Source organism: Nansenia antarctica (genome assembly GCF_963989245.1).
Source record: "Nansenia antarctica genome assembly, chromosome: 5".
NCBI lineage: Eukaryota > Metazoa > Chordata > Actinopteri > Argentiniformes > Microstomatidae > Nansenia > Nansenia antarctica.
The window spans coordinates 63,083,982-63,108,825 of record NC_137690.1 but is presented as its reverse complement, the minus strand read 5'-3'; the positions used below and the strand labels follow the sequence as shown (position 1 = coordinate 63,108,825).

Below are 24,844 nucleotides of genomic sequence, written 5' to 3'. Positions count from 1 at the left end.
CAATCCTTATGAAGTGTCTCCTGTATGCCTTTTTTCATACTTTGAATAAAATGGTATTTTACAATACTACTACAAACAGTTATTTGCTCTCTTTCTACAACTGGATATATCACTGAATTGAGTGTGACTAATTAACCGTAGTTCCATTTAAATGCATGTACTAAAATCGAATATTCAAGCGTATAGTAAATTCCTGATTAGTGGGATGAAACGTTTGTTTTTCCTCTGAAGGTAAATCACCGCAGTGGAAACACCACAGATATTTCCAGATATTTAACAAAGCGCAGAGTAAACAAAGATTGATAACAGCAGTATAGGAACATGACATCTTCAAGAACATGAGGTCTTCAGGCTATTTATTTTCTCGGGGCTCCCTCAAAAGTGTCAAAGACATGTCAACGGTCATTAAAAAGTCTGGCATAATATGCAGTTGTGCACAAAAGGGTCTAGTTGAAGTAGATGGTGTTTTTGGAACAGCAATGATTTGCTTAATGTTACAGTGCTGTAGCTTGTTTTGCTGATGCTATGCCCACCAATGCCTGGCCAGTGTACAGTAGTGTTTTCTGTCAATAGTGATGAACATGTGAAAACTGGACAAGAACAATAACTCATCACACAGTAATGCATGGCTATACATAACCAGATTTGTGTCCCTAACTCTAGATAGGACGTATTTGAATGACAATACTTTATGCTGCGCAATCACACCGCTGTTTTTTTTATAAAAGGATAGTTGCACACAGTGTGTCCATTGAGTGTCTACTGTATCTGCCCAACATAACCATGACAATGGGAAAGGTAAGTCGGACATCCACCTGTATTCTTACTACAAAAAAAGAAAAACACATTAAGTTTGTGTGCTCAGAGAGTGAGATTACCCAAACTGAGTGTTGTATTTGACATAGTTTAATGGCAGTAATGCTTGGCCACCATAGAATAATTACGATAGGTGAAATATCACTTCTGTGTATGCGATGTAAAAAGAAGAGAAAAAAGAAAAAGAAGAAGCGGGAGAAAAGAAGCAATATTCAACCACATGCTTTAAAAATCAATACATTCCCATCTGCAGATCATCTTCTATGAGGACAGAAATTTTCAGGGTCGGCACCATGAGTGCATGAGCGACTGTGCCGACTTGCACACCTACTTCAACCGCTGCAACTCCATCAGAGTGGAGATCGGTTGCTTTATGGTCTATGAGAGGCCCAACTATATGGGCCACCAGTACTTTCTCAGGAGGGGGGAGTACTCTGACAACCAGCGCATGATGGGCATCACCGACTGCATCAGGTCATGCCGAATGATCCCCATGGTAAGATCAACTCATATGATTCAGATACAAGAAATGTAATGTGTACCTTCAATGTATAGATACAGCATAGGTGAGATATGGCAAGGTCCAGCCGCAGCCAAGTCCAATTTGTTATTTATAATAGGGATACCACGTATTCACCTGAATCCAATATGTTGCACTCTGTTTTTGTCTTCCTGCAGCACCGTGGCAATTACAAGATGAGGCTGTATGAGCGCACAGACATGAGTGGCCAGATGCAGGAGCTGAATGACGACTGCCCCAACGTCCAGGACCGCTTCCGCATTTCTGACATCAACTCCTGTAATGTGATGGATGGCCACTGGCTCATGTACGAGCAGCCCAACTACAGGGGCAGGATGTTTTACCTGAGGCCTGGAGAGTACCGTAGATTCAGTGACTGGGGTGGCATGAGCCCCAGGATCGGCTCTCTCAGACGAATCACTGACTTCAACTAGAAATGCTCATATTTCCTGTGTCTGTTCTCAATAAACCTGCATGTTCAAACATATAGTACATGGTTATTTGTGTCAGAAGGGGAGGACGTGAAATGTAGCATATGGATTATACATCCACAGAGTAGGGACTGAATGTTATCTCTGAATAGTATTACATTGTTTACCATTTAGCAGACGCTTTTATCCAAGGCAATTTACAATTAGAGATTACAGGGACAGTCTCCCTGGAGTCATTTTGGGCTAAGTGCCTTACTCAAGGGCACACTAGTGGTGGTGTTCCCAGGTGGGATTTTAACTCATGACCTTTTGATCACCAGTCCAACTCACTATCCCCTAGGCCAAAGCTACCACTACCCCTATTATCATGCACGTTCAGCTTCCTGTGATTTAGTGTACAAAATAATTGTGAGCATATGCATAGACTATCTGTGAATAAAGTGTGACATTCAAGGAAATGCATTTGCAGATGTGGAATAATACACTCGACCTTTACATAATGCAATGCTTTTCCAACAGAAAAATAGCAGTAACTCAATGTATCATCAATGTATGTCATAAAATGTGACCTCTGACTACATAATTATTTCCCATAACACGTCCATAAAAAGTGTGGACTAGAGTTCTCCAGCCGTTTCCCTATTGTAGGATTCATCCAGTGCATTGTGTTGAGTGCTGTTTATACCACAAAAGAAAATCGCTGAACACATCAAACAATTGTGGTAATGCTATGATTTAAGGTATTTCCTTATTAATACAATTCTCTGTCAGAAATCTTTGTTATAATTATTATTGTTAAGAACATATTGTGCATTTGTGTATCCTTTTAGTTTGAAAGGCTACCCACAGAATACTGTATAACAGCCATTGATAACATACTTGATTTTGTATAACATCACGTGACTGATCTGCTTTAGGAGGATAGATGTTTACTGTTAAATATGTTGGTGTCACATTCCTTTTTGTACAGGGTCTTGTTTAAGAAAGGGTAGAAGATGCAGAAATGTGAAAATAGTTTTATTTCAAATTGATTCACATTGGAATTCAAATTAATTCAGCCCTTTTCACATAGTAATACGCTTAATGGAGCCCACATTGGAGGTCATGCTTCCCCACTCATTGTATCTCCTGTACTCGCCCGGAGACATGAGATACTGGCGTCCCCTGTAGTTGGGGTGTTCGTAGAAGATCCAGTGACCATCCATCACATTACAGGAGTGAATGTCATTGTAATGGAAGCGTTCAAAGAGAGAGGGGCAGTCGTCTGTCAAGTCCATGGTCTGACCTCCAAACTCAGAGCGCTCAAAGATCTTCATTTTGTGAGATTCTTCGTGCTGTGGAGATAGGAACAGTTGTTTTGAATGTTATAACTAAAAGAAGAAAAAAAACTAACTAAACTGAGTTTAATTCCACTAAAAACACTATATATCCACTTTGACACATGACATTTATCACATGAATAAATATGATTATTGTGTAAGCAAATAACTAGGGGCTGTCCTTTCAAATGTATCATAGAGGCTTTTTATGTCATGACAGCAATGATTTTATAGAAGAGAAAGTACATTTTTGAAAATGGCATTTTGCAACAAAACTCACAGTTTTCTAGATTTTTGGTCTAAGAAAAGCTACAAACATGTCTCCTTGATGTTGTGCTTACCTGGGGGATCATGCGGCATGATCTGACACAGTCATTGAAGCCCATCCAGCGCTGGTAGTCTGAGTACTCTCCCCTACGCAGGAAGTACTGGTAGCCCATGTAGCTGGGACGCTCATAGACCATCCAGTCGCCGGTCTCCACCTTGATGGAGTTACAGCGACTGAAGTGGGAGTGGAGGTCAGAACATTCCCCACTGCACTCATAAGAGCGGCCCTGGAAGTTCCTGTCTTCGTAGAAGATGATCTAAAAACAGATCAACGGAGATGTTTTGGATTGTATGATACTGTATGATACTGTGATAATGTCTCCACCAGTGAGCCCAAGATAAAGAGGGAGATTACACAGACTGAAACATCCCCTATGATTGATTTCGTTTGAATATTCTACAGAGGAATGCAGAGGCACAAAAGATGCATAGCAAAAAAACCAGCCTTACCTTTCCCATTGTGTTGGCTAACTTTGGTCACACTGAAGCACGGCTGGGATGTGCATGCTCTATTTATAATCCATGGACAAAGTGCAGTATTGTCATGTAAATTGCTTGACCCAACTTGTCAGCATTTTCGATGAACAATGTATTCTGTGCTGGCTGTGACCTGGCTTAAGGCTTGTCTGCACATGTTTATGGATCATTATTAAATGATTGAATGCTTTATTTATTTTTTTATAATAAAATCGGGAAACTCAGAGGGGGGAGTTGGTTTAAGTTGGTTTTCACCTTTTGCAAGGTGTTTTAGACATTATTATCAGAATTGAAGCCTAAAATAATATGTAACTAACAACTGTCTGGGCTCATCAACTCCAGCTATGGTCAGGGACAAATCAGGAAAACCTTTTAAAAAGGTGGAACATCCCTTTAACTTGACTCACTACAACCCCATATTTAAATGACATGATGATAATCGTACACCAAAATGTGATATTCTCAAATTCAACACATTTACATTTTTGCAAGTTGCCCTTTATTCAAAAATCGTTATGTGAGAAAGCACAGTACATGCAGTATATTGGGGAGTTCTTTATTCACATTTAACATTTCAACAGCTGACCCAAAGGTGCTCTAATCTCACATTAGTACATTATAATTATAACTCATCTAATGTGGAAAAAGTACCTGTCTCTGAAACGTATATATAAATATAGTTATATTTATAGCTACAATTACTGTAATACATAACAATGAATTATGTAAACATTTTAAACCTACAAGGACAGCCTGTTGGTTATTACTCTAATTTCATGTTTATAAATCCTGTTTCCATCCTGAATGTCTCTGCCCCCATGCCTCCCAACCTCTCAGACATACCCACAATTAAACAGTTACAACATTAGATTTCCTCTAAATTGTGAATTACATTATCTCAATTCAGGTTAAAGTATCAACTTAGTTAAAGTGTTAACATACGTGAGGGATGACATTGCAAGATCAGTTCTGCCTCCAGATGGTGACAACCAGAGGCTGATGTTTGCAGTGAAACAACCCTTGCAGCTCCAGGTCTGAGATGGAGGAAATGATGCCCACAATCATCTGCTCTGCCATTGTGATTACAATCCTATACTTGTAATATTAAATCTAGTATTTAATATTTAAAACGTTTTCAAATAATAGAACAAATTACAATAGAACAACAAAACAATTACAGTAGTATGTATCATGTTATATTCAGAGCCCTTTCACAACCACTCCTGTGGCAACTATCCTGTACATTTAGCGATGCAGTCAACCTTTTATATGTTGCGCATTTATAGTTCAATCACCATTCATTTCTATGTTGTCAGCGTAATGAATGAAAAGCATAATTAGCTTTGTTTTGCTTTTGTCTGACTTCAACCCCTCCTATTGTGGGATGGACTATAGGCTCAATCTCTCGAATGTTTTAATACTGGTACAGTATGGCATGTGTCCAGTAATGTAACAAAGAAGATGAGTGGGGCTGCCCAACAAGGGAATGGACTAATCCTGTTTAAATGAAACGTTATTGGAATATGTTACTTAGTTTAATATATGTTAAAATGACACTATAATAAGAATTATATGATCATGTTAAAGGGGCTAAATCATTTACAGACAAAATTGCATGTATTAATACTGATAGCAGAGTTCATTGTGTTAACCAAGGAATTGGTTGGTTGAATCTGAAATGTAATTTATATTCTCCTAACACAGTGACTCTGCTGTAAAACAACAGTTAGTACTATACAGCATTGTGTATGGAATAATAATGTAATCTTCTGTGTTCACATGTAAATATACTTTAGTTGAGTGCCTAGCCTAAATAAAGAATGATGTTTTTGACTTATTCTGGTTTCCCAGATATAATCAACCGATTTCATTTGAAAGAGCTATACTGTAGGTTTAAAATATTTTGGACAAACCTCTTAAAAGACATACTGCACAAACAACGTTTTTTCTTACACAATCCCATCCTAGTTGTTAAAGTATGGTAAGTAAGTAAGTAAGGTAATTTCAGGGATGTGCCAACAATACAATTATAATAATCTAGAGTGAGCATATAGCCTGATGAAAGAATCCTGATGTAGACATGATGTTACCTTTGAGACAACCTTTGGCCTGGCTTGAAGGTGGAGAACCCACTAATGTGGTGGCCTACAGTTTATCTTTTTGGGACCTGCAGTCCACCCCATTTTTTTAATGAATTGAATAGAATCCCAGACAATCTCACCAATTCATTATGTCTAAAAGCACCAGTCATTGTCATAACCTAGTCATTTTTTAACTCCACTAAGAGAAAACTTCTCTTCTGCATTGTGTCAACTCTGCATTAAAGTGTTTCAGTGAGGTGAGTGAGAGATTTTAAAGGCCACTTTGAGGCTATAGACATAATGGCTTACATATGACATCAATCTGAAATGTGGTCAGTATATGATATTACTTTGCATCAATCTAGACAAACAAGGAAGTTGAGGTGTATTTTGTGTTACTTTAAAATGTTTCTATAGCCTTTAAGGCTGTAGTTATGGTACTACTCTACTCTCTGAACAAAAAGTATGGCTTTGGCTTTAAGAATCCTGGGGAAATAAAGAATTAGGAGCATTTTGTATTTGGAAATCTATTGTATAATGAATGTATTGGAATTAATTGGTAGATATCATCAGCATTTTGTAGAAATGTCAGTATTTGGCTACTGACGTTTTTGTGACCATAATGTATTGGCTATAGGTATGAAGAAATGATGTGTAGCAGAAAATCAGGCCTCTGACTTGGATAATGTACAGTATGATATATGATTTTGTTATCAAATGATGAGTTTGAATATAAGAATGAATAAATAGAATTTTTGATGTTTTTATACAAGCCTTTATTACAAACCTACTGTGAACGCATACAGTAAATTAACAGGAATCCATAATGCGCTTGATGGAGTTAACTCTCATATTGGACTGCATGCCCATGTCTCTCATGCTTTTGTACTCTCCAGGCCTCGCGTACATCATCCTGCCTCTGTAGTTGGGCTGCTCGTACATGAGCCAGTGGCCTTCCATCACGTTGCAGGACTGGCAGTCGGGCATACTGTAGCGATCCATCATGTTATCACAATCATCCATCAGCTCGTGCATCTGGCCTCCAAAGTTCTCCCTCTCATAGACTCTCATTCTGAATTGTCCCCTGTGCTGTAAGAGGGAACATTACCAAAGAGGCCATCAGTAATTGATAATACAAAACAACTGGATTTGCATTTTAGCTTATAAATGTTATTACAAAGTCTTCACAGTTATTGCTACTGTATTGGACGAATTCCAGCTATCAGTGATGACAAACAAATGATTATGAATTATGTTGGATTTACCATGGGAATATTACGGCTAGACTTGATGCAGTCAGTCAAGCCCATGCGCTGGTAGTCGGAGTACTCTCCCCTCCTCAGAAAGTACTGGTTTCCCATGAAGTTGGAGCGGTCATAGACCATGAAGAAGCCACTCTCCACCTTGCAGGAGTTGCAACGGCTCAGGAAGGAGGTGATCTCAGGGCAGTCGGTGGTGGTCTCATAGGAACGACCCTGGAAGTTCCTATCCTCAAAGAAGATAATCTGTAGGACAACAGAAAACACAATATTGGCATTGAGCAATTAAATGATGCAGTGAATTATGATGTTTCTTGGTGTAGAATCCTAGAAGTTCACTTACCTTGCCAATAGTCATGGTCATGATGTTGTGCGTACAGTATATGGGTATAAGGGGAAATATGGCCTGAAAATGTATAGCTAATGCACTGTCCTTGGGTACTTTTATAGCTGGCTTAACATCAAAAGAATCCCTAGGCCTATTGTGTAAAAGTCCTGAGTAGGCAGTATGGCATAGGGCCCCCATAGGCTTATCACTGTGTGCATTTGTGAGGAGAGGTCTGATTTCTCTATTGTTTTTTTTGAATGACAGAGAAAAAGAAAATTCTCAGGTCCAATTACAGTGTGGCTTTAACAATGGACCTCAAATTGCACCTATCTACACAGTATAACGTTCATATAATAATGTTCATGTGCAGAATTATATATATTATACTGTATATACAGTACATATATTACTTATCCATCTTATGAGTTTGATCTGTCTTTGAGGGATGTATATTGTGCAACTGAGCTCAATAACAAGAATGGCTACATCAGTTATGAAAGTTTAAGTTTACATTTAATAATGCTTAATTAGGCCACTCATTACGACTAGACAGCTGGAGACAATCATTTTTAATTACCGTTGTGACAGGTGTACTAACATACAAATGATATTGCAGACCTAATTGAAATATAAAAATACATAGATTTATCATTTATCCCAGAAGGCTTATTTGAAACATTGGTAAACCTTTATAATAGGGCTGTCAGTTTTGTTGACTAATGAGTTCCTCTACTGATTCATCTAATGTTTTTTTACACCTTATTTTTCACAATGTAATTTAGCTGGTCAGGGATTTTTAAAATGTCTAGATATTTCTAGACCCAATCAAAGGTGTGAATTGATATTACCACGGTCAAAAGACAAAAGAGCACTAACTGCTTGACCCAAAGTTCCATGGTGCAACCCTCTTTATATGGTTACATACAACAACTTCTTGTTCTTGATCTGACAGAATCTTTTTATTTTTTATTTTTTATGTGTTGTCATATAAAGCATTAGTTGATTAAGCTATTCAGTGAATCTACAGTATACGGTCGAAAAAAGGAAGCAAATTAGACCCAGGCAACTACCGACCTGTTTCTATTCTTAATTCCATCTCGAAACTTATGGAAAAAATTGTTTATGAACAGGTTGATAGGTACCTTACCGAAAAAAAATCTGATGTATGAATTTCAATCAGGATTCAGAACATCCCATTCCACTGACACATGCCTTCTCTATTTGAACGACCACATCAACCATGAGGTGGACTCGGGCAAGTACTGCGGCATGGTCATGCTGGACCTCCAGAAGGCCTTCGACACAGTAGATCACCACATATTGTTAGATAAACTGAAAGCAATTGGGTTCGATAGAACATCGGTGAGCTGGATGCAATCCTACTTAGAGGGGAGGGAACAGGTGGTTAGTGTGAACGGAACACTGTCCCCCCCCCTCCCAGTGACCTGCGGCGTTCCACAAGGAAGCATATTGGGACCTTTACTGTTCCTAATATATGTGAATGACATGTCATCAGCATGGGATTGCAATTTGTTCCTGTTCGCGGATGACTCGGCTCTGCTGGTCTCTGACAGGGACATATTGCAGGTGGAAAAAGCGCTAAGCACTGAACTGAGTAGAATCTGCATCTGGCTAGCTGACAATAAACTATCAATACACCTAGGTAAAACTGAAACCATCCTATACGGATCCCCATCTAAACTCAGAAAGGCTGTAAATTTCAAAATAAAAGTGGGTAACATTAATATCACAAGAAAAGAGGATATTACATACCTGGGCTCCATCTTAGAGGCAAATCTTTCCGGAGATAAAATGGCAGCAAAAGTAATCAAAAAAGTGAACCATAGAACTAGATTCTTGTACAGGATATCCTCACTTGTCAGTAAAAACACACTGAGGACCCTATCAGGAGCTCTCATTCAATGTCACTTCGACTATGCCGTAACATCATGGTACTATAGAACCACAAAGGCCCAAAAAACAAGACTCCAGACAGCCCAAAATAAACTGGTTAGGCTTCTGCTAGGCCTCAACCCTAGGACACATCTAACCGCTGCTAATTTTTTGAGCCTTGATTGGCTACGAGTAGTTGACAGAGTGCAGCAGCTTGCACTGGGCCTGGTCTTCAAGATACGCTACACCACAAAGACACCCAAGTACCTGTCAACATACTTCCAAAAAGTGAACAACGTCCACACATACAATACCAGAGGAAGCTCCACGAACCACGTTCAACCGCGTTGCACCACAAACAAGGGGTTAAACTCGTTTGCAAACTATGCAGTAAAAATGTGGAACGCCCTTCCTATAATCTTAAAGGAGTACAAAACACTGCCCACGTTCAAAACCACTCTCAAAAAACATTTACAGGAGGCTGCAATCTGTAACTGGACCCTCTAAATCAAAAATCAGATTAAAAGACCCGAACTACCCACTGTACATACTTTGTGTTTTGTCCCCCGCCCCCACCTGTGGTGTATGTCCCCACCTGTCCTACCCGCTGTACATACCTTATGTTTTGTTGTATTGTTCTTCCCATGATGGATGTATGTTTATCTGGTAGATAGTACTAGTTATTTGTCTGTATTATCTTGTAGATAGTACTAGTTTTTTTGTCTGTCTTACATGTAACGATGAATTGAGAATCAAGGACCCCAATTGAAATAAGCCAGTGGCTTTCTTGGGTTTTTATCCTGTTAGTTGACCTTGTATGTAATATGTACTTTCATGTACCTACTTCTGCAAATCTTCTAATAAAGTTTTCAATCAATCAATCAATCAACTTTATAGTAATGCTAATTACTAAGACATTTATAAACCATTAATAAATAATTATTCCAACATTATTATTCAATACTTCTCTAGTGAGCTCGAAGTCGATGAAACACACAGTAGCAAACCGTAGCTCTGTAATCCAACTTGCTCTGAATGAGCCTCGAACTTGCCAACACGTGACAGTCTCCTCAGATACCCAATGTTAACCAGCTACGCTATCGGAAAGCTTGCATTTCCACGGTGCGGATGACATTGGTTGATTAACTAACAGAATGGATATTTGAACTTGAGGAGTGAGTTTACCATCTGAACTCGGCTACACCTAACTAGCCAGTTAGACTACACCTAACTAGCCACTAGCTAGCAACATTAAACTTTCAATGGAAGGTGAACTAGTTTCGGTCCTTAATCAGAATGTTGTGTGATTGATGATTGTCTTGCTGTCTTAAACTACTGTTTGGAATGGCAGGGTAGAGTAGCTTGCCCTAAGTGGGTATCAAACTCACAACCATACACTTACAAACTGACGCTGCGCTAATCACCTCACCAAGAGAGTTAACTGCCTTGGTGGAGCTGCTAACAGGTCTTATACAGGGTCGTTACAGTATCCCCTCCGTTCGGGAGCGTGTGCCCTCACGCTTCACTATAACAAATCCCTCACATGGATACACCTCTCCAATGGGCCATCCCACTTCTGACACCAATGTGCAAATGAGGGGGCAGAGTAATTTCCCCTAAGCGGGTATCGAACCCACGACCCTCCGCCTATAAACCGGCCATGCTAGCTACAGCACCAAGGGATTTAATTCCCTTGGAAGAGTTGCTAACGGTCCTTATACAGGGTTGTGACACTACTTTAAAAATGTGTGTTTTTTTATTTTGTATTATTTCATTGCACACAATGGCGCACAGCCCATATGAACTTATAAGACACTGATATGAAAATAAACTTGTATGTAACAAAAGACAATAGGGCTACAGCTCAATTTAATACACTATTTACACAAACACACAATTTCATCACATTAACAACCACTTCACAATTTGTTCTTCTTCTCACAAATACAGTTTAAATCTATCCTCTTCTACGATTTGGATTTATCCTAGCTGTGCACAAACTGACCGTTGGCTCTTCTCTAGGTTTTCAGCGACAGGGTTCTGGATAAAAAAAAGAAAAGAAGTTGTTTTAGTTTGTGCCATACAGTATATCAATAGACCATTCTTGAAAATGAAAAATAACCAGTTTTGTCCCTGTTTTGTTCCTGTCACATGGTATGTTAATCAATATGCTCCATAGACAAACCATATCACCTCACAGGGTTCCTCGCCCACTTTGAACAAACCATATCACCTCACAGGGTTCCTAGACAAACCATATCATCTCACAGGGTTCCTAGACAAACTATTATCACCTCACAGGGTTCCTCGCCCACTTTGAAGTTTATGCACACTGAGTAGTAAGCGGATGGCATTGTCATTTCCTTTTGTGGGTTTATTTGGTAATTTGACCAAATTGAGATTATTATTACCAATTCAAGGTCTACAAATGGCTTATAAAACTTTAGAAACCTTTGTAAGGGGTGAATTGTCACAATGTGTTTTGATTTGTCAAACAAATCATTTGTAAATGTTTATGGATATAGTTACTTATAATTGACTAAGCATGTAATAATGTTTAAAAATATTGTAATAATAATGTGTTAGGAGGACCTAATCCCACTATTGTGTTGTGAATTTGTTGTCATAGAAGACAAACAGTAGCTTCATTAGAGCTTTATGAATTAATTAATATAAATATTTGAACACATTATAAAACTGCTGCTATTTGCTTATAGAAAATACATTTTTGCATTGTTGATGTTGAATGAAAATGATTACAGTATTATGAGTATTACTTTTTACTTTTTAATTTTTAAGTGGATTGAATATTCTCTCTGAGACATGTTACCACCTGTGTGAAATGTAATGTTGTTTTACTATTGATATGCTATTAGACTACCTGTGTGCAATAACTGAATAACTGAATTGAAAGATAACCTCTAAAAAATGTCAGCTATTTCCTATGTTGCAGATGTCTTATAACTCCTTAATAGCAGTAATAGCAATATTTTTCTGGAAATGGGATGCCATATATGTACTGTACAGTACCTATGTACAAACAAATATATATTTGCTAATATTGAACTGGTGGTTACACATTTGTAATTGGTTTACAACTAGTCTTAAGATTGTAAATCGTTAGTTTTTTAAAAATAGTATTGGTGGTCATCTTGGTGCATGCAAATGTGTGATCTTATAGCCTCACAGTAATTAATGCCCTATAATGCCTTATTATTAGAAAGTGTAACTCCCCTCATCCACTGTAGCATCCATGTGGGGAGCACCCATTTCTAAAACCCCTAAAGGTGCATCAACACTCTACCCTCTATGTTAAGACTAAAAGCCTTCATCATCAGACCTAAATGGATAATACATATCTGTTTTCATATATTATAGATGTTTCTATCCCTAAATAATGAACCCATGGTGTTCAGAAGAAAATAATTATAGCAATGGGACATTCTGTGGAAATTAGATACGAAAATAACAGCAACATTGTTGTTTAAAATGTTTATTAAAAACCGCCTGGACTTTTCAAAGGCAATACATTTAATTGGAATCTGTGATGCGTCTGATAGAGCTGAATCTCATGTCGTCATATCCCATCTCTCTGAGGTTCTTGTACTCTCCAGGCCTCAGGTACATCATCTTGCCTCTGTAGTTGGGCTGCTCAAACATGACCCAGTGGCCGTCCATCACGTTGCAGGACTGCATTTCGGACATACGGTAGCGTTCCTGGAAGGACTCACAATCGTCCATCAGCTCGTGCATCTGGCCTCCGAAGTTCTCCCTCTCATAGATCCTAATCTTGAAAGGTCCCCTGTGCTGTGAATGGAGGATCACAGACATGTCATGATTAATAAAAGCCCCTATTTGATAGGTTTGCATGAAATGCTACTCATGAACTGTATAAACATTTTGAAAACATTTTGTAATTTTGAAGCTGCTGGTAATTCATGTGTGACAGTGAACACTGTATTGATGCTGTTTCTAGCTATTTTGTAATCGTAGCAGTGCCTACTTGGGAGATCATAATCATAGCAGTGCTTACCTGGGGATCATAATCATAGCAGAGCTCACCTGGGGATCAAAATCATAGCAGTGCTTACCTGGGGGATCATACGGCAGGACCTGATGCAGTCATTGAAGCCCATCATGCGCTGGTACTCAGGGTACTCTCCCCTCCTCAGGAGGTACTGTTGACCCATGTAGTTGGGGCGGTCATAGACCATGAACATGCCACTCTCCACCCTGCAGGAGTTGCAGCGACTTAGGTGAGTGGTGATCTCACTGCAATCGCTGCTGCACTCATAGGAGCGCCCCTGGAAGTTTCTGTCCTCGTAGAAGATGATCTAAAAACAGATCAAAAAGCATGTCAATATGATGACGTCCTAACATGAAACCAATACTGATTTTCAGAAAAGCAATAATTGTTGATCATTCAAATGTTTTGCAACAACAAAATCATTATTATGCTGTAATATGCACAGTAACCAATACTAAGGCAAAGGGATTCCATAGGTATGATAGTTCTCCTCCCTGGTAGGTGATGTACAGTACACAGACCACAATCTCAGCCCCACATTACCTTTCCATTCATGGTCACGGTTATTTGATTTCTGTTGTTCTCCTCACGAGCGTGCTGCCTTTTATGCTTGATGTGACTCCAAAAGAATCCGCTGCTCAATTGTATAAATCACTGAGTCAGCTGAGCAACGCAGAGGTCAGTACTGTACCATACATCAAAGAAATGCAGACTGCAAGTTATAATTTAGAGCTATGTGGGGTAAAAAACTAAATAGGAGTGTTCTGCATGCAAATTGAAGAATTGATTGTAAAACCTCCCGTTTGTGAATAAAGTTACTGTACTTATGATATGGTTAGATATGATTTTAATTACAGTAATGTTTTCTATATCGTAAATATATGTTTTGATTTGGTTGTGCTTTGTGTTTCTGTTAGGATAGTGAGATGAATAAGTATGGCTTCTCATGTATCAGTATAATATAGTACATCATGCATATGTTTGTGCAAGGACGTGGAAAGACAGCTTACCACAAGATGACTCGGTATAATGGAAGAACAGTCTTTAGAGTAACAATGGCACATTTGTAGAACCGATCAAATATCGACAGTATTTCACTTACTTTCACACTCGTTGAAGCATATCAAAGAATCAGATAGAACCTTCCTGTCAGCATCATTTCTGAGGAGTCATTGTAAATCATTCCAAGGAAAGATGGAATCACATGATGATGCAATGCGTATAGGTTAGAGGGGCATATGCTGTAGCAGGACTGAATGCATTGAATTGTTTTATGGCCTCACACTGACAGTCAGAGATTGGAGTCAGAGTTTCTGCTGGTTAAGGACAACAAAGCATTTCTCAGTTTGCAGGGGTAACAGTTATAAGATCATCTCTGTATGTTTCTATCACCTTTGTCTCTAGGGGTACTTATAAAGTTTGTCACCCCAGAATCTTATCAAGTCAATGATTCTCTACATTATTTTCTCATTTGTTTACTTATTTTTACGCTCTTGTGATATCTGCATCATCATGCACCGGGGCGCCAGTCAGTCATCTGGGCCAGCCATGCATGTAAGTATCATGAGTCTCACTATCCAGGTACTAGGTGGTGGTAGCCTAGTGTCTAAAGAAACAAGAACAAACTTAGTGGAACTGATCAAATATCTAAGGTATTTCACATACTTTCACACTCCTTCACACATACCAAAGAAACAGGTAGAACCATTACCACCAGTTCTTCCTGTGAGCCTCATTTATGACCAGTCCCATGTGATTCCAAGGATATCGGATCTATTCTAAGGATGCACATAGCAGCAAGACCGAATGCAGTCAATTATTTGATGGCCTCAGGCTAATAGAGATTGTTGGAGTGATTTTAGACCATAAAGCAGCCTCCCTCCGCCCTACAGGAGTTGAAGACTCCTGCTGTCTCTGCTTTTCTCCACCATTGTGGTACCCTGAAGGCTGCTGGGTGCCTTAACCTCCACCACACCCATGTCATGGCAGTCACATGTTAGGACACCATCAGGTGATGCCCCTAACCAAGGATATTTGGGGGTGATGAACAGCCCTGCTTTGTTAACAGTGAGGTTGGTGTGTTGGCTCTCCGTGAGCTTGGTGTATTTCTTAACAACCTCTTCTTCATGTTCAACACCCCATCTAAAAACAACACAAACAGTGTGTCTTAGCAATTATAAGTCATGCTAGTCTGAGTTTTGTCGGCTGGACAAAGAGGCTTGCAAATGCTTTATTTCGAGTCTGATATAAATGTATTCTCTGTTAATATATGTCATATGTGTAATATATGTTTATTTCATTAATATATGTCACCTTTTATACAGTGAAGACCAAACGTTTAGGATGTTCGCCAACCTTCTGGGATGTTTGAAATAGACAGAGATAGCTGTGGCTTTCCCTCCATGTCTAGTGCAGAGCAGAATGAAAAGGCAGTTATCAGTTGCTGGGTTTTTTAAAGCCCCTCCCCCCAAAAACAAAATCAAAGATCAAGAAGAAGAAGAAGAAGAAAAAGAAGAAGAAGAAGAAGAAGAAGAAAGACAGACAGACAGACAGACAAAAAGAAAGAAAGAAAGAATAATAATAATAATAATAAGTAATTTTGTTAAGAAATTCATTTTCATTTCAACAAGTGATTTTGTAACTGCACATCAATGCTGTCGAACAAGAGGCTGCTCTGCGCTGCTCCATTGTTTGGCTGACCAGGTATTTGGGGGTTGTTGCCGCCCACTGTCTTGCACATGAATTAGAGCCAAGTAGAAGCCAAACCTCACCTGAAAATGTCAAGTTGTCAGGGATACCAAGTGACAAAACAATATTCATCCCCTTGAAGGGTGTCTTTAACAACAAACTCATATTTTAATACAGTTTCAGTGCATATAACCCAGACAATTAGGCTAGGTCTAAGCAGAATGGGCCCGACAACACAGGGAACACAGTTTAAAGATGATCTCTGTACATCCTATGACTTTGTCTCTAAGGGCACTCGCCCCCAAAAAGTAGCTCCCCAAAAAATGTATTTAACTGGATAGAAAGGGACACATCTCTCCACGCCAAATATCTCAACTTTACAGTTAAAAAGGATTGTGTAGTGTATTTTACATTGTCCCATTTTGCAAACCCCTGGTATGTAGGCTACTTTAACAACATAACATTAACGTTTGGGTAACACTATATATTGAGTTACTCTATGCCTCATGTAACATTGTATTTACTCCATTAATAACATTGTAATACATTATAACATTGTAATACATATCATAGTACAGTCCTTTAGTAATTGCTTTGTATTTGCAGGGGATAATGATTTTTTTAATGACACAATACACAAAGCGTATAGGGAACCGGAAATCTTTTTTATTATCATTAAAATATTGTAGTATTATATGTACTCATTATAATATACATTTTTGTAGTATATTCATTGAAAATAGCATTATATTAATAAAGCAGAGGACTGCATTGGGCATAAACTCATGCACTCCTCTGATGGTTCTTTCAATCTGAATAAAATACACAATATATTGTCTGACCGCTGTCTAATTACTTACATATGTATTTAATCTGGTGTGTTCAGTGAAATGTGAAACGTGCATTGTGAAAAATCCTGACCAAGCAGCATACAGTAGCAAAGAGAACTACTGTATACTGTTGTCTGGTGTGCAAAGGATTATTATGTAGCCAGCATGAATCTGTATTGTGTTGTATGTGCTTTTATTGTTTTAATTGCATAGCAGGGACTGAGAACATTCGGCATGTACAGTAAGTCACAAAGTTGACGGCAAAACATGGATCAAGCAAAAAAAGAAATACAATAAAAAAACATGTATTTTCAGTTTACATAGGGAGACCAACAATAAGAAAAGAATGCTCTGTTTCCATTCTACATTTGAATATTCACAATATCGAGTTCCTTATGAATGTGGATCATAATGCATATCCAAAAATGTAATAATTTAATACAGTACATCTGTGCATTACCTTTCAGTGTCTGCATAATACTGTAGCTTGAGGGACATTCATCAACTACAATGAAATGCCTATGTTACACAGCCAAACATATTCTCAGCCACCAGAGGTCATAATCTACAGTTGCTCTGAGTTCTCTCACAGAAAATCAATTCATGTTCATGTCATTTACCACTGTATCTTTACCTTAAAGGGGCATCTGGGATTGGTACTGTACATCCATTTGCATTTTGCATCTTAAAATGTTGTATATTTAGCCATTAATTCTTAAAGAAAAGAACTGACAGTAAATGCCTAGTTGAACAGTTTTATCCCATCAGAAACCACAATATAATATGTTTTTGATGTCATGGATGGTCAGTCTTTGCATCGATAGCTCTGTCTAAGAATTTGAGGGCTGACATTTTTGTTGATAATAATTGAATCCCAGACTGCCCCTTTAAATCCTACAGGAATGGAAATGAAAGTCTTCCCTGACACTTTTTTTTCGTGAACCAGTGAAACATGTTTATTGTGTAATTACTGCATGTATGGCAATAGTAGCTACTGTCAAAACCCTTTCCTCCCCTCTATTATAACTCATACTTGAATAAAATATTAATATTTCAATAACTATTTAAGTTACGGCTTCAAAGACCCTCACTATTTCTTTAGTTAATACATGACATTAAGCATACAGTGTGATAGCAACTCCATAATGTTACCGAATTGTAAACATTTAATTTTTATTCTGAACAGCTCTGGAAGATCTACATTATGATTTAGTTGTTTAATTTGACCAGTGTCAGTTTGCAATAAGAGAGGACAAACGAGTACTTAAAAATAAGATTGTTTATTATTGATAGGCACAGGATAACATTGAATGAGAATTGTGACTAGCAGATATCCATGATCCTTCTGATGGAGCTAACTCTCATCATGGTGAGCATGCCCATGTCTCTCATGCTCTTGTACTCTCCAGGCCTCAGGTACATCATCCTGCCTCTGAAGTTGGGCTGCTCAAACATGAGCCAGTGGCCGTCCATCACGTTGCACGACTGCATCTCAGACATGCGGAAGCGCTCCATCACAGACTCGCAGTCCTCCATCAGGTCGTGACTCTGGCCTCCAAAGTTCTCCCTCTCATAGACCTTCATCCGGTACTCTCCCCTGTGCTATTGGAGGAAAACAGCGTAAGTAACTGACTGATGTATGTCTCTACTCCATGAACCCTGGTAAGGGTTGCTGGTAAGATATCTGAAATAGCAGCACGGCCTGGTTAACAGCATTCATGAAAGAGATAACTACAATTTAGTCATTGCATTCCAACTGTTTACACTCACTAAAAGCATCATAATGTAATAGTGTTATATGTTTGACACACGTTCTACGTACTCTACTGTACATAAAGACAGCGTGAACACCAAAATGATCACAGCGACGGCATCAAACACAACAGTGTAGATAGGTTACCATGGGGATCATGCGAGCCGAACGGATGGTGTCGATCATGGTCATGCCCATCATTCCCAGTCCCATCATGCTGCCCATGCGCTGGAAGTCAGAGTACTCGCCCCTCCTCAGGAACATCTGGTTGCCCATGAAGCTGGAGCGGTCGTACACCATGAAGCAGCCGTTCTCCACCCTGATGGAGTTGCAGCGGGTCAGGTGCATGTTGAGATCAGAGAGGTCACTGCTGGTCTCATAGGTACGACCCTGGAAGTTCCTGTCCTCGAAGAAGATAATCTGAAGGGAAATGAAAACAAATTGTTAGGATTTTTATGGCTAATCTGATACTGGCGCTCTGGACTAAACGGTTTGCAAAATACATTTGTCATAAGAGAACAAGAAGAACCCTTTTTTATTAAAAGAAATGACTGCTTATTCACTTCACTTTCTCACTTATATTCACTTGAGAAAGCTAATATAATTATCACTTCACTATCACTACATATATCAACCATCTTATTTCACTATCTAGATCACAATTGTTTTAGATATCTTGCAATGATAAATTAATGTCTATTTCTGCGGTGAAGCTATTCAAGTAAAACTGTGCTCTATTCTCAGGAGATATGATGAAGCAATTTTATTTTGGGTTCATCAAGAGGTATGAAAGTATTAATTAGATGATATAACTGATATTACCTTGCCCATGGTGATGGTTTAGCTTGTCTCAGGTGGCCAAGTTGCAGTTTGTTGTGCCAACCCAGTGTTCCTTTTATATTGACCTTCTCCCACATAACACTGTGCGAAACATACTGAGTCATCATCACAAGGCCCACGTGTGCTTGTATTCATTTTTCACAGCAGCAGTTATATATTTTTTCCATATTGTTTGCAATAGAAATTTCTTTCACTAAATGAGACCCACATTTAGTATGAATGAGGGTCACACTTTCTGTAATCCTTTTGTCAAAATAAAATATACTCTGGGGCTTTCGCAATACTTAACTTCTGTGATAATGTATGATTTAGATTTAAATTCTTTAAAACTTTTACACGTTAAACAAAGTATTTTTGAAAACCTTTGAAATAATGAAATCATATTTTAAATATACAACACTGAATCTGAACTCGATCATGCATTCCTCTCATTTGATTGAATTCCAGCACAATCTCACTGGGTGAGTTTGACCTGGAAGATCTTTTCAAACAATGCCAAAACAATTCAGATACGATATGGGTAGATTGGGGTGGATGGAAACAAACATGGGACCAATATTGTGTTCACGATAACTGTAGAGCGTAATGTGACATACACCCTATAGAACTGCTCTGCACCACAATATAGAATGATGACTCATGGAAGTTTACACAATGCATATGGAGATGCTATGGCTATCCAAGCTATAAAAGGCACAGGTGGTCGATGATGAAGCGTTGCATCAGATATTGGCTCACCATCACCATCATGACCATGGGCAGGGTAAATGCAACTTTAGGCGCAACATGCATTTCTGTGGGGAAAGATGTATTCAGTCTTAGAAATGCGAAGAGGATTTGTGGACATAGAAGATATTATGTTGAATGTGTATGGTACTCATTAGCACACAAATGATTCATTTCTAATTATTGTATATGACTGTCTGCAGATTATCTTCTTTGAGGAAAGGAACTTCCAGGGTCGTTCCTATGAGACCAGCAGCGACTGCCCTGAGCTCACCTCCTTCCTGAGCCGCTGCAACTCCTGCAAGGTGGAGAGTGGCTGCTTCATGGTCTATGAAAGGCCCAACTTCATGGGCCACCAGATGCTGGTTAGGAGAGGAGAGTACCCTGACAACCAGCGCCTGATGGGCATGACCGTGAGCGACTGCATCAAGTCCTCCCGCATGATCCCCATGGTAGGTTATTTCTAAGCAGCTTCTAAAGCAGATGCAGAAGTTATAGCCCACCTTCATCATAGCTTCATGATAGTTTTAGATGTGCAATCCATGACAGACTGACATCGATACCCCAAAGGCAAGATCTGCTATGTATGATTTTGTTTTTAATTCTCCATCAACAGTACAGAGGACAATTCAGAATGAAGATCTATGAGAGGGAGAACTTTGGAGGCCAGATGCACGAGCTGATGGAGGATTGTGATAACATGATGGACCGCTACCGTATGTCCGACTGCCATTCCTGCAACGTGATGGAAGGTCACTGGCTCATGTATGAGCAGCCCCACTACAGAGGCAAGATGATGTACATGAGGCCTGGAGAGTACAGGAACCTCAGAGAGATGGGAATGAGCATGAACAAATTCAGCTCTATGAGGCGTATCCAGGATTCTTGTTAAAGTCACTGATCTTTTAGATTAATAAAGATTCATTCATTTTTGAATTTCTGTTGTCTCGCAGTTCCTTGATTAACCACATGACAAGTATATCACCAATTATGGAACCTGATATGAAAAGTGCCATTTCCAAAAGATTTGCTAAAGATACATTAAAAGTAAAGTATCACACATTCCTCATGATAGACTTGGTAGACCTCCACATTATTTCCCTAGTTATCTCTTCTCTGTCCAGCTCATGTGCCACGTGTGAATGTACAATAATTATTTTCAAGGTAAACGACACCTTTACATTGATCTATGGTGGTGATTTCATTAGGTATAGGCAAGCTGCTGATCATATTTATTGAAATTACATTACGTTTTTTAAATATCAGTCGCTGGTATATATATATGTTACGGTACATGTGGGAAGACGGTACATGTGGGAAAACTAGGGTTAGGTTTAGGTACTAGGGTGCTACGGTTAGAGTTAGGGGTAGGGGTAGGGTTAGGGTTAGGGATAGGGTTAGGGTTAGGGTTAGACATGCCAGCATGTACCAAGTCGACGTAGCACCTAACCCTAACCCTAGTTTTCCCACATGTACCGTGTTCCCACATGTACCGTAACATATATATATATATATATATATATATATATATATATATATATATATATATATATATATACTATATAATTAAATGGACACAGGCCATGTTTACATTTACATTTTTGGCATTTACATTTTTGGCAATTAGGCCATGTTCACACAGAACACCTAATTCTTCTACAAAATTGCATTATTTTATTAATGTCGTTACTCAAAACTAACTCAAACTCATGTTAATGCATTTAAAGTATACATTTTCTCTGGGTGTTTTTTGCTTGGAATTTGTTGTCAAAGAGATTTTCTTGAAAATGTCTCAGAAATAGTTTTCAATGCAGCTCCCATAGTTTTCAGTTGTATATGATTGAAAATGTGAACGCAAATGGAACTTGTTCATAAAATAGTTTACCCTCAGAGCTGGGCAAATTGTTGCCATGCATGAATGGCCAAGGCAATTCAGAGTTATGTGGGAGACATGCGTTAACTCGCTAAGCTAAAGCCTATAGCCATTACGCTGGGGGGGGGGGGGGGGGCATTGTATGTTTTTAGGTAGTAACTTATGATAATCACTCATATTACCTTTGTTACCCTCTCCCCACTTTCACCTCCATCTTCACAGGAAGACCTTGTTGGTTCCTTACCCTGGAAGGAGTCTACAGGAGTCTGTAGGACAAAGACAGACTTCAATTCACACTTTGGTTCTCTTTATCTGGGCACTGTTTTTATATATATATATATATATATGTTTTTAGGGCTTTATTGGGATAGAAACAGTACAGATTGACAGGAAGGATGGGATGGGTAAGCGAGGAGGAGGGATGACATGCAGGGGGCCAGGGACCCTGGGTTTACATGGCATGTACCTTAGTGAGCTTCGCCACCTGCAGGCACCTCGACTGACAGCATTTTGACCAAAACCAATGTACCTTACTTTCATGCCAGAATCATGTCAACGTTATTTAAATCAAATCATCAAGATGATTTTCAAAGAATATGGGATGATTTGGGCAAGTCATTCTTTTTTTCTTTTTTTTATGAGATAAATTAGATTTTCTAAGACTGCCTTGAAGGTTTCTATCAACAATCATCAAATCAACAATGTCTTCAAAGGTATTGTTAACTGTTATGGTTGAAATATTTATTATATGGACTAAACTAGGCCCAGGTTTTTCTGTGAGATTAGGGTTGAATGTAAACTGTGCATGACACTTAAGTGAACATATCATCATGTTTTATATTGTAACATACAATGCCAACATTAAAAGTATCCTTCAATTAAAGAAATACATGTTTGCAATAACAAATAACAAAACTAAAGAATGTTTTAATAGCATAAGATATTTGAAACATATTTTTGAATAGCATATAATACATTTTAATTAGACTCTTTTCACGATTCAGTTTAATATGCCTTTTAATTATTTAAGATTAAATTAAATGTGTAAGTAGGAATAGCAGGCAATTAAGAAATTATTACATTATATTACATATTACATTATATGTTACAATAATGTAATATATATATTTTTTATTTTTTATTTTTTTTATTAAATAAATGAATGGAGACATATCCATCAGAACCTGTGAAATAATGAGGTATGTGGAAAAACACTTTGCACTGTTAGAGAATATTTCTTTAGGATAAAAAACGAAAAATACACAATGAAATGTATATTGTTATAGTTGGAGTTTTATTTTCAATTTCATGTCAATTATTAATGTCAAGTCATTCTGACATCAATTGCGTTGACCCTCACAAGAGTCAGCGATACGCTTCATAGAGCTGAATCTATTCATGCTCATTCCCATCTCTCTGAGGTTCCTGTACTCTCCAGGCCTCAGGTACATCATCTTGCCTCTGAAGTTGGGCTGCTCATACATGAGCCAGTGGCCGTCCATCACGTTGCAGGACTGCATTTCGGACATACGGTAGCGTTCCTGGATGGACTCACAGTCATCCATCAGCTCGTGCATCTGGCCTCCAAAGTTCTCCCTCTCAAAGACCTGCATCTTAAAAGTTCCTCTATGCTGTTGGGTTTAAAAACAGATGATTTACAGTTAAAGTATCAAATAATATCAAAGATGAAACTGATCCATTTATTTTGTAATATCTTCATTATATTAACATGAAACATTATTATTATTATTATTATTATTATTACAATTATTTCAAGAAATAAAAAAATGTCTGGTTTATATCACCTTCATTTCAACCAAATAATGGAATGATATCTGATTATTATGTGCTATCATTTCATTATACATATATGTCATTAGAGCAATCTTACTTGGGGGATCATACGGCAAGAGTGGATGGATTCAGATATGCCCATACGCTGGTAGTCGGAGTACTCTCCTCTCCTCAGAAAGTACTGGTTTCCCATGAAGTTGGGCCTTTCATAGACCATGAAGCAGCCACTCTCCACCTTGCAGGAGTTGCAACGGCTCAGGTAGGGGGTGAGCTCATTGCAGTCGCTGGTGGTCTCATAGGAACGACCCTGGAAGTTCCTGTCCTCGTAGAAGATAATCTGCAGAGAGTCATGTACAGAAATTAGTTCTACAACATGATACCATAAATCACAACACTGGAGAGGGTTATGCCTAAAATTATATTAGTTATTTGTTATGAAGATGAAGAGTGGAAAATGGGTCTGCAAGGTCCATATAATCACAGCCCTAGAGACAAGTTGTTATCATTGAAATACTACAATATAATACTATCACTTCTCTTTGTCACTGCATTCCTGGCTCCTAGCATCTGCAGTACATGACTAAACTCCTTTGAATGGAGTGCAACAGTTACCTCCTCTACTTAAAAAAAATGACTTGACAAATTCTAAACAGAATATCCTCAGTTAAGTATTGTAAAATAACCAGCCAGAAAAAAACAGAGCTATCTGATGGAGATATACTGTACTGTACCTTGCCCATGTTTGATGCAGCTCTGGGATTTTGTCCAATAGGTCATGGTTCACGGTAGCTTTTATACTTTATACGCTTTGAAATGGCTTTTTGTTATTCAAATTCCCGAACCTGATGAATAAGCAGGATGC

At 38.5% G+C, this 24,844-nt stretch overlaps 4 protein-coding genes and 1 pseudogene across 5 annotated transcripts; 1 reads left to right on the top strand and 4 right to left on the bottom strand.

Annotated features, from left to right (window-relative positions):
• Nucleotides 1-783: 783 nt before the first annotated feature.
• LOC308158798 (gamma-crystallin M3-like) lies at nucleotides 784-21,207 on the top strand (the record flags this gene model as incomplete). Its single annotated transcript, XM_080532498.1, has 4 exons — nucleotides 784-798; nucleotides 1,070-1,312; nucleotides 20,519-20,767; nucleotides 20,932-21,207. The coding sequence occupies 4 exons, from the start codon at nucleotides 784-786 to the stop codon at nucleotides 21,205-21,207; spliced, it is 783 nt and encodes a 260-aa protein (XP_080388624.1).
• LOC308158803 (gamma-crystallin S-1-like) lies at nucleotides 2,832-7,588 on the bottom strand (the record flags this gene model as incomplete). The annotated part of the gene is made up of 3 exons (XM_080532502.1): nucleotides 2,832-3,101; nucleotides 3,428-3,670; nucleotides 7,574-7,588. The coding sequence occupies 3 exons, from the start codon at nucleotides 7,586-7,588 to the stop codon at nucleotides 2,832-2,834; spliced, it is 528 nt and encodes a 175-aa protein (XP_080388628.1).
• Nucleotides 6,782-7,482, bottom strand: LOC308159106 (gamma-crystallin M3-like; the record flags this gene model as incomplete). The annotated part of the gene is made up of 2 exons (XM_080532860.1): nucleotides 6,782-7,060; nucleotides 7,237-7,482. Coding segments are annotated over 2 exons (525 nt in total), but the record flags the coding sequence as incomplete, so codon positions are not given.
• Nucleotides 12,983-15,457, bottom strand: LOC308159105 (gamma-crystallin M3-like; the record flags this gene model as incomplete). The annotated part of the gene is made up of 4 exons (XM_080532859.1): nucleotides 12,983-13,258; nucleotides 13,543-13,785; nucleotides 14,022-14,112; nucleotides 15,369-15,457. 4 exons carry the CDS (start codon nucleotides 15,455-15,457, stop codon nucleotides 12,983-12,985), a joined length of 699 nt encoding a protein of 232 aa, XP_080388985.1.
• LOC308158801 (gamma-crystallin M3-like) lies at nucleotides 18,320-24,722 on the bottom strand (annotated as a pseudogene). The gene is made up of 4 exons: nucleotides 24,714-24,722; nucleotides 24,127-24,319; nucleotides 18,897-18,977; nucleotides 18,320-18,598 (listed from the first exon to the last, which is right to left on the bottom strand). The product of its transcript is annotated as a gamma-crystallin M3-like (transcript).
• Between the last annotated feature and the right edge of the window lie 122 nt (nucleotides 24,723-24,844).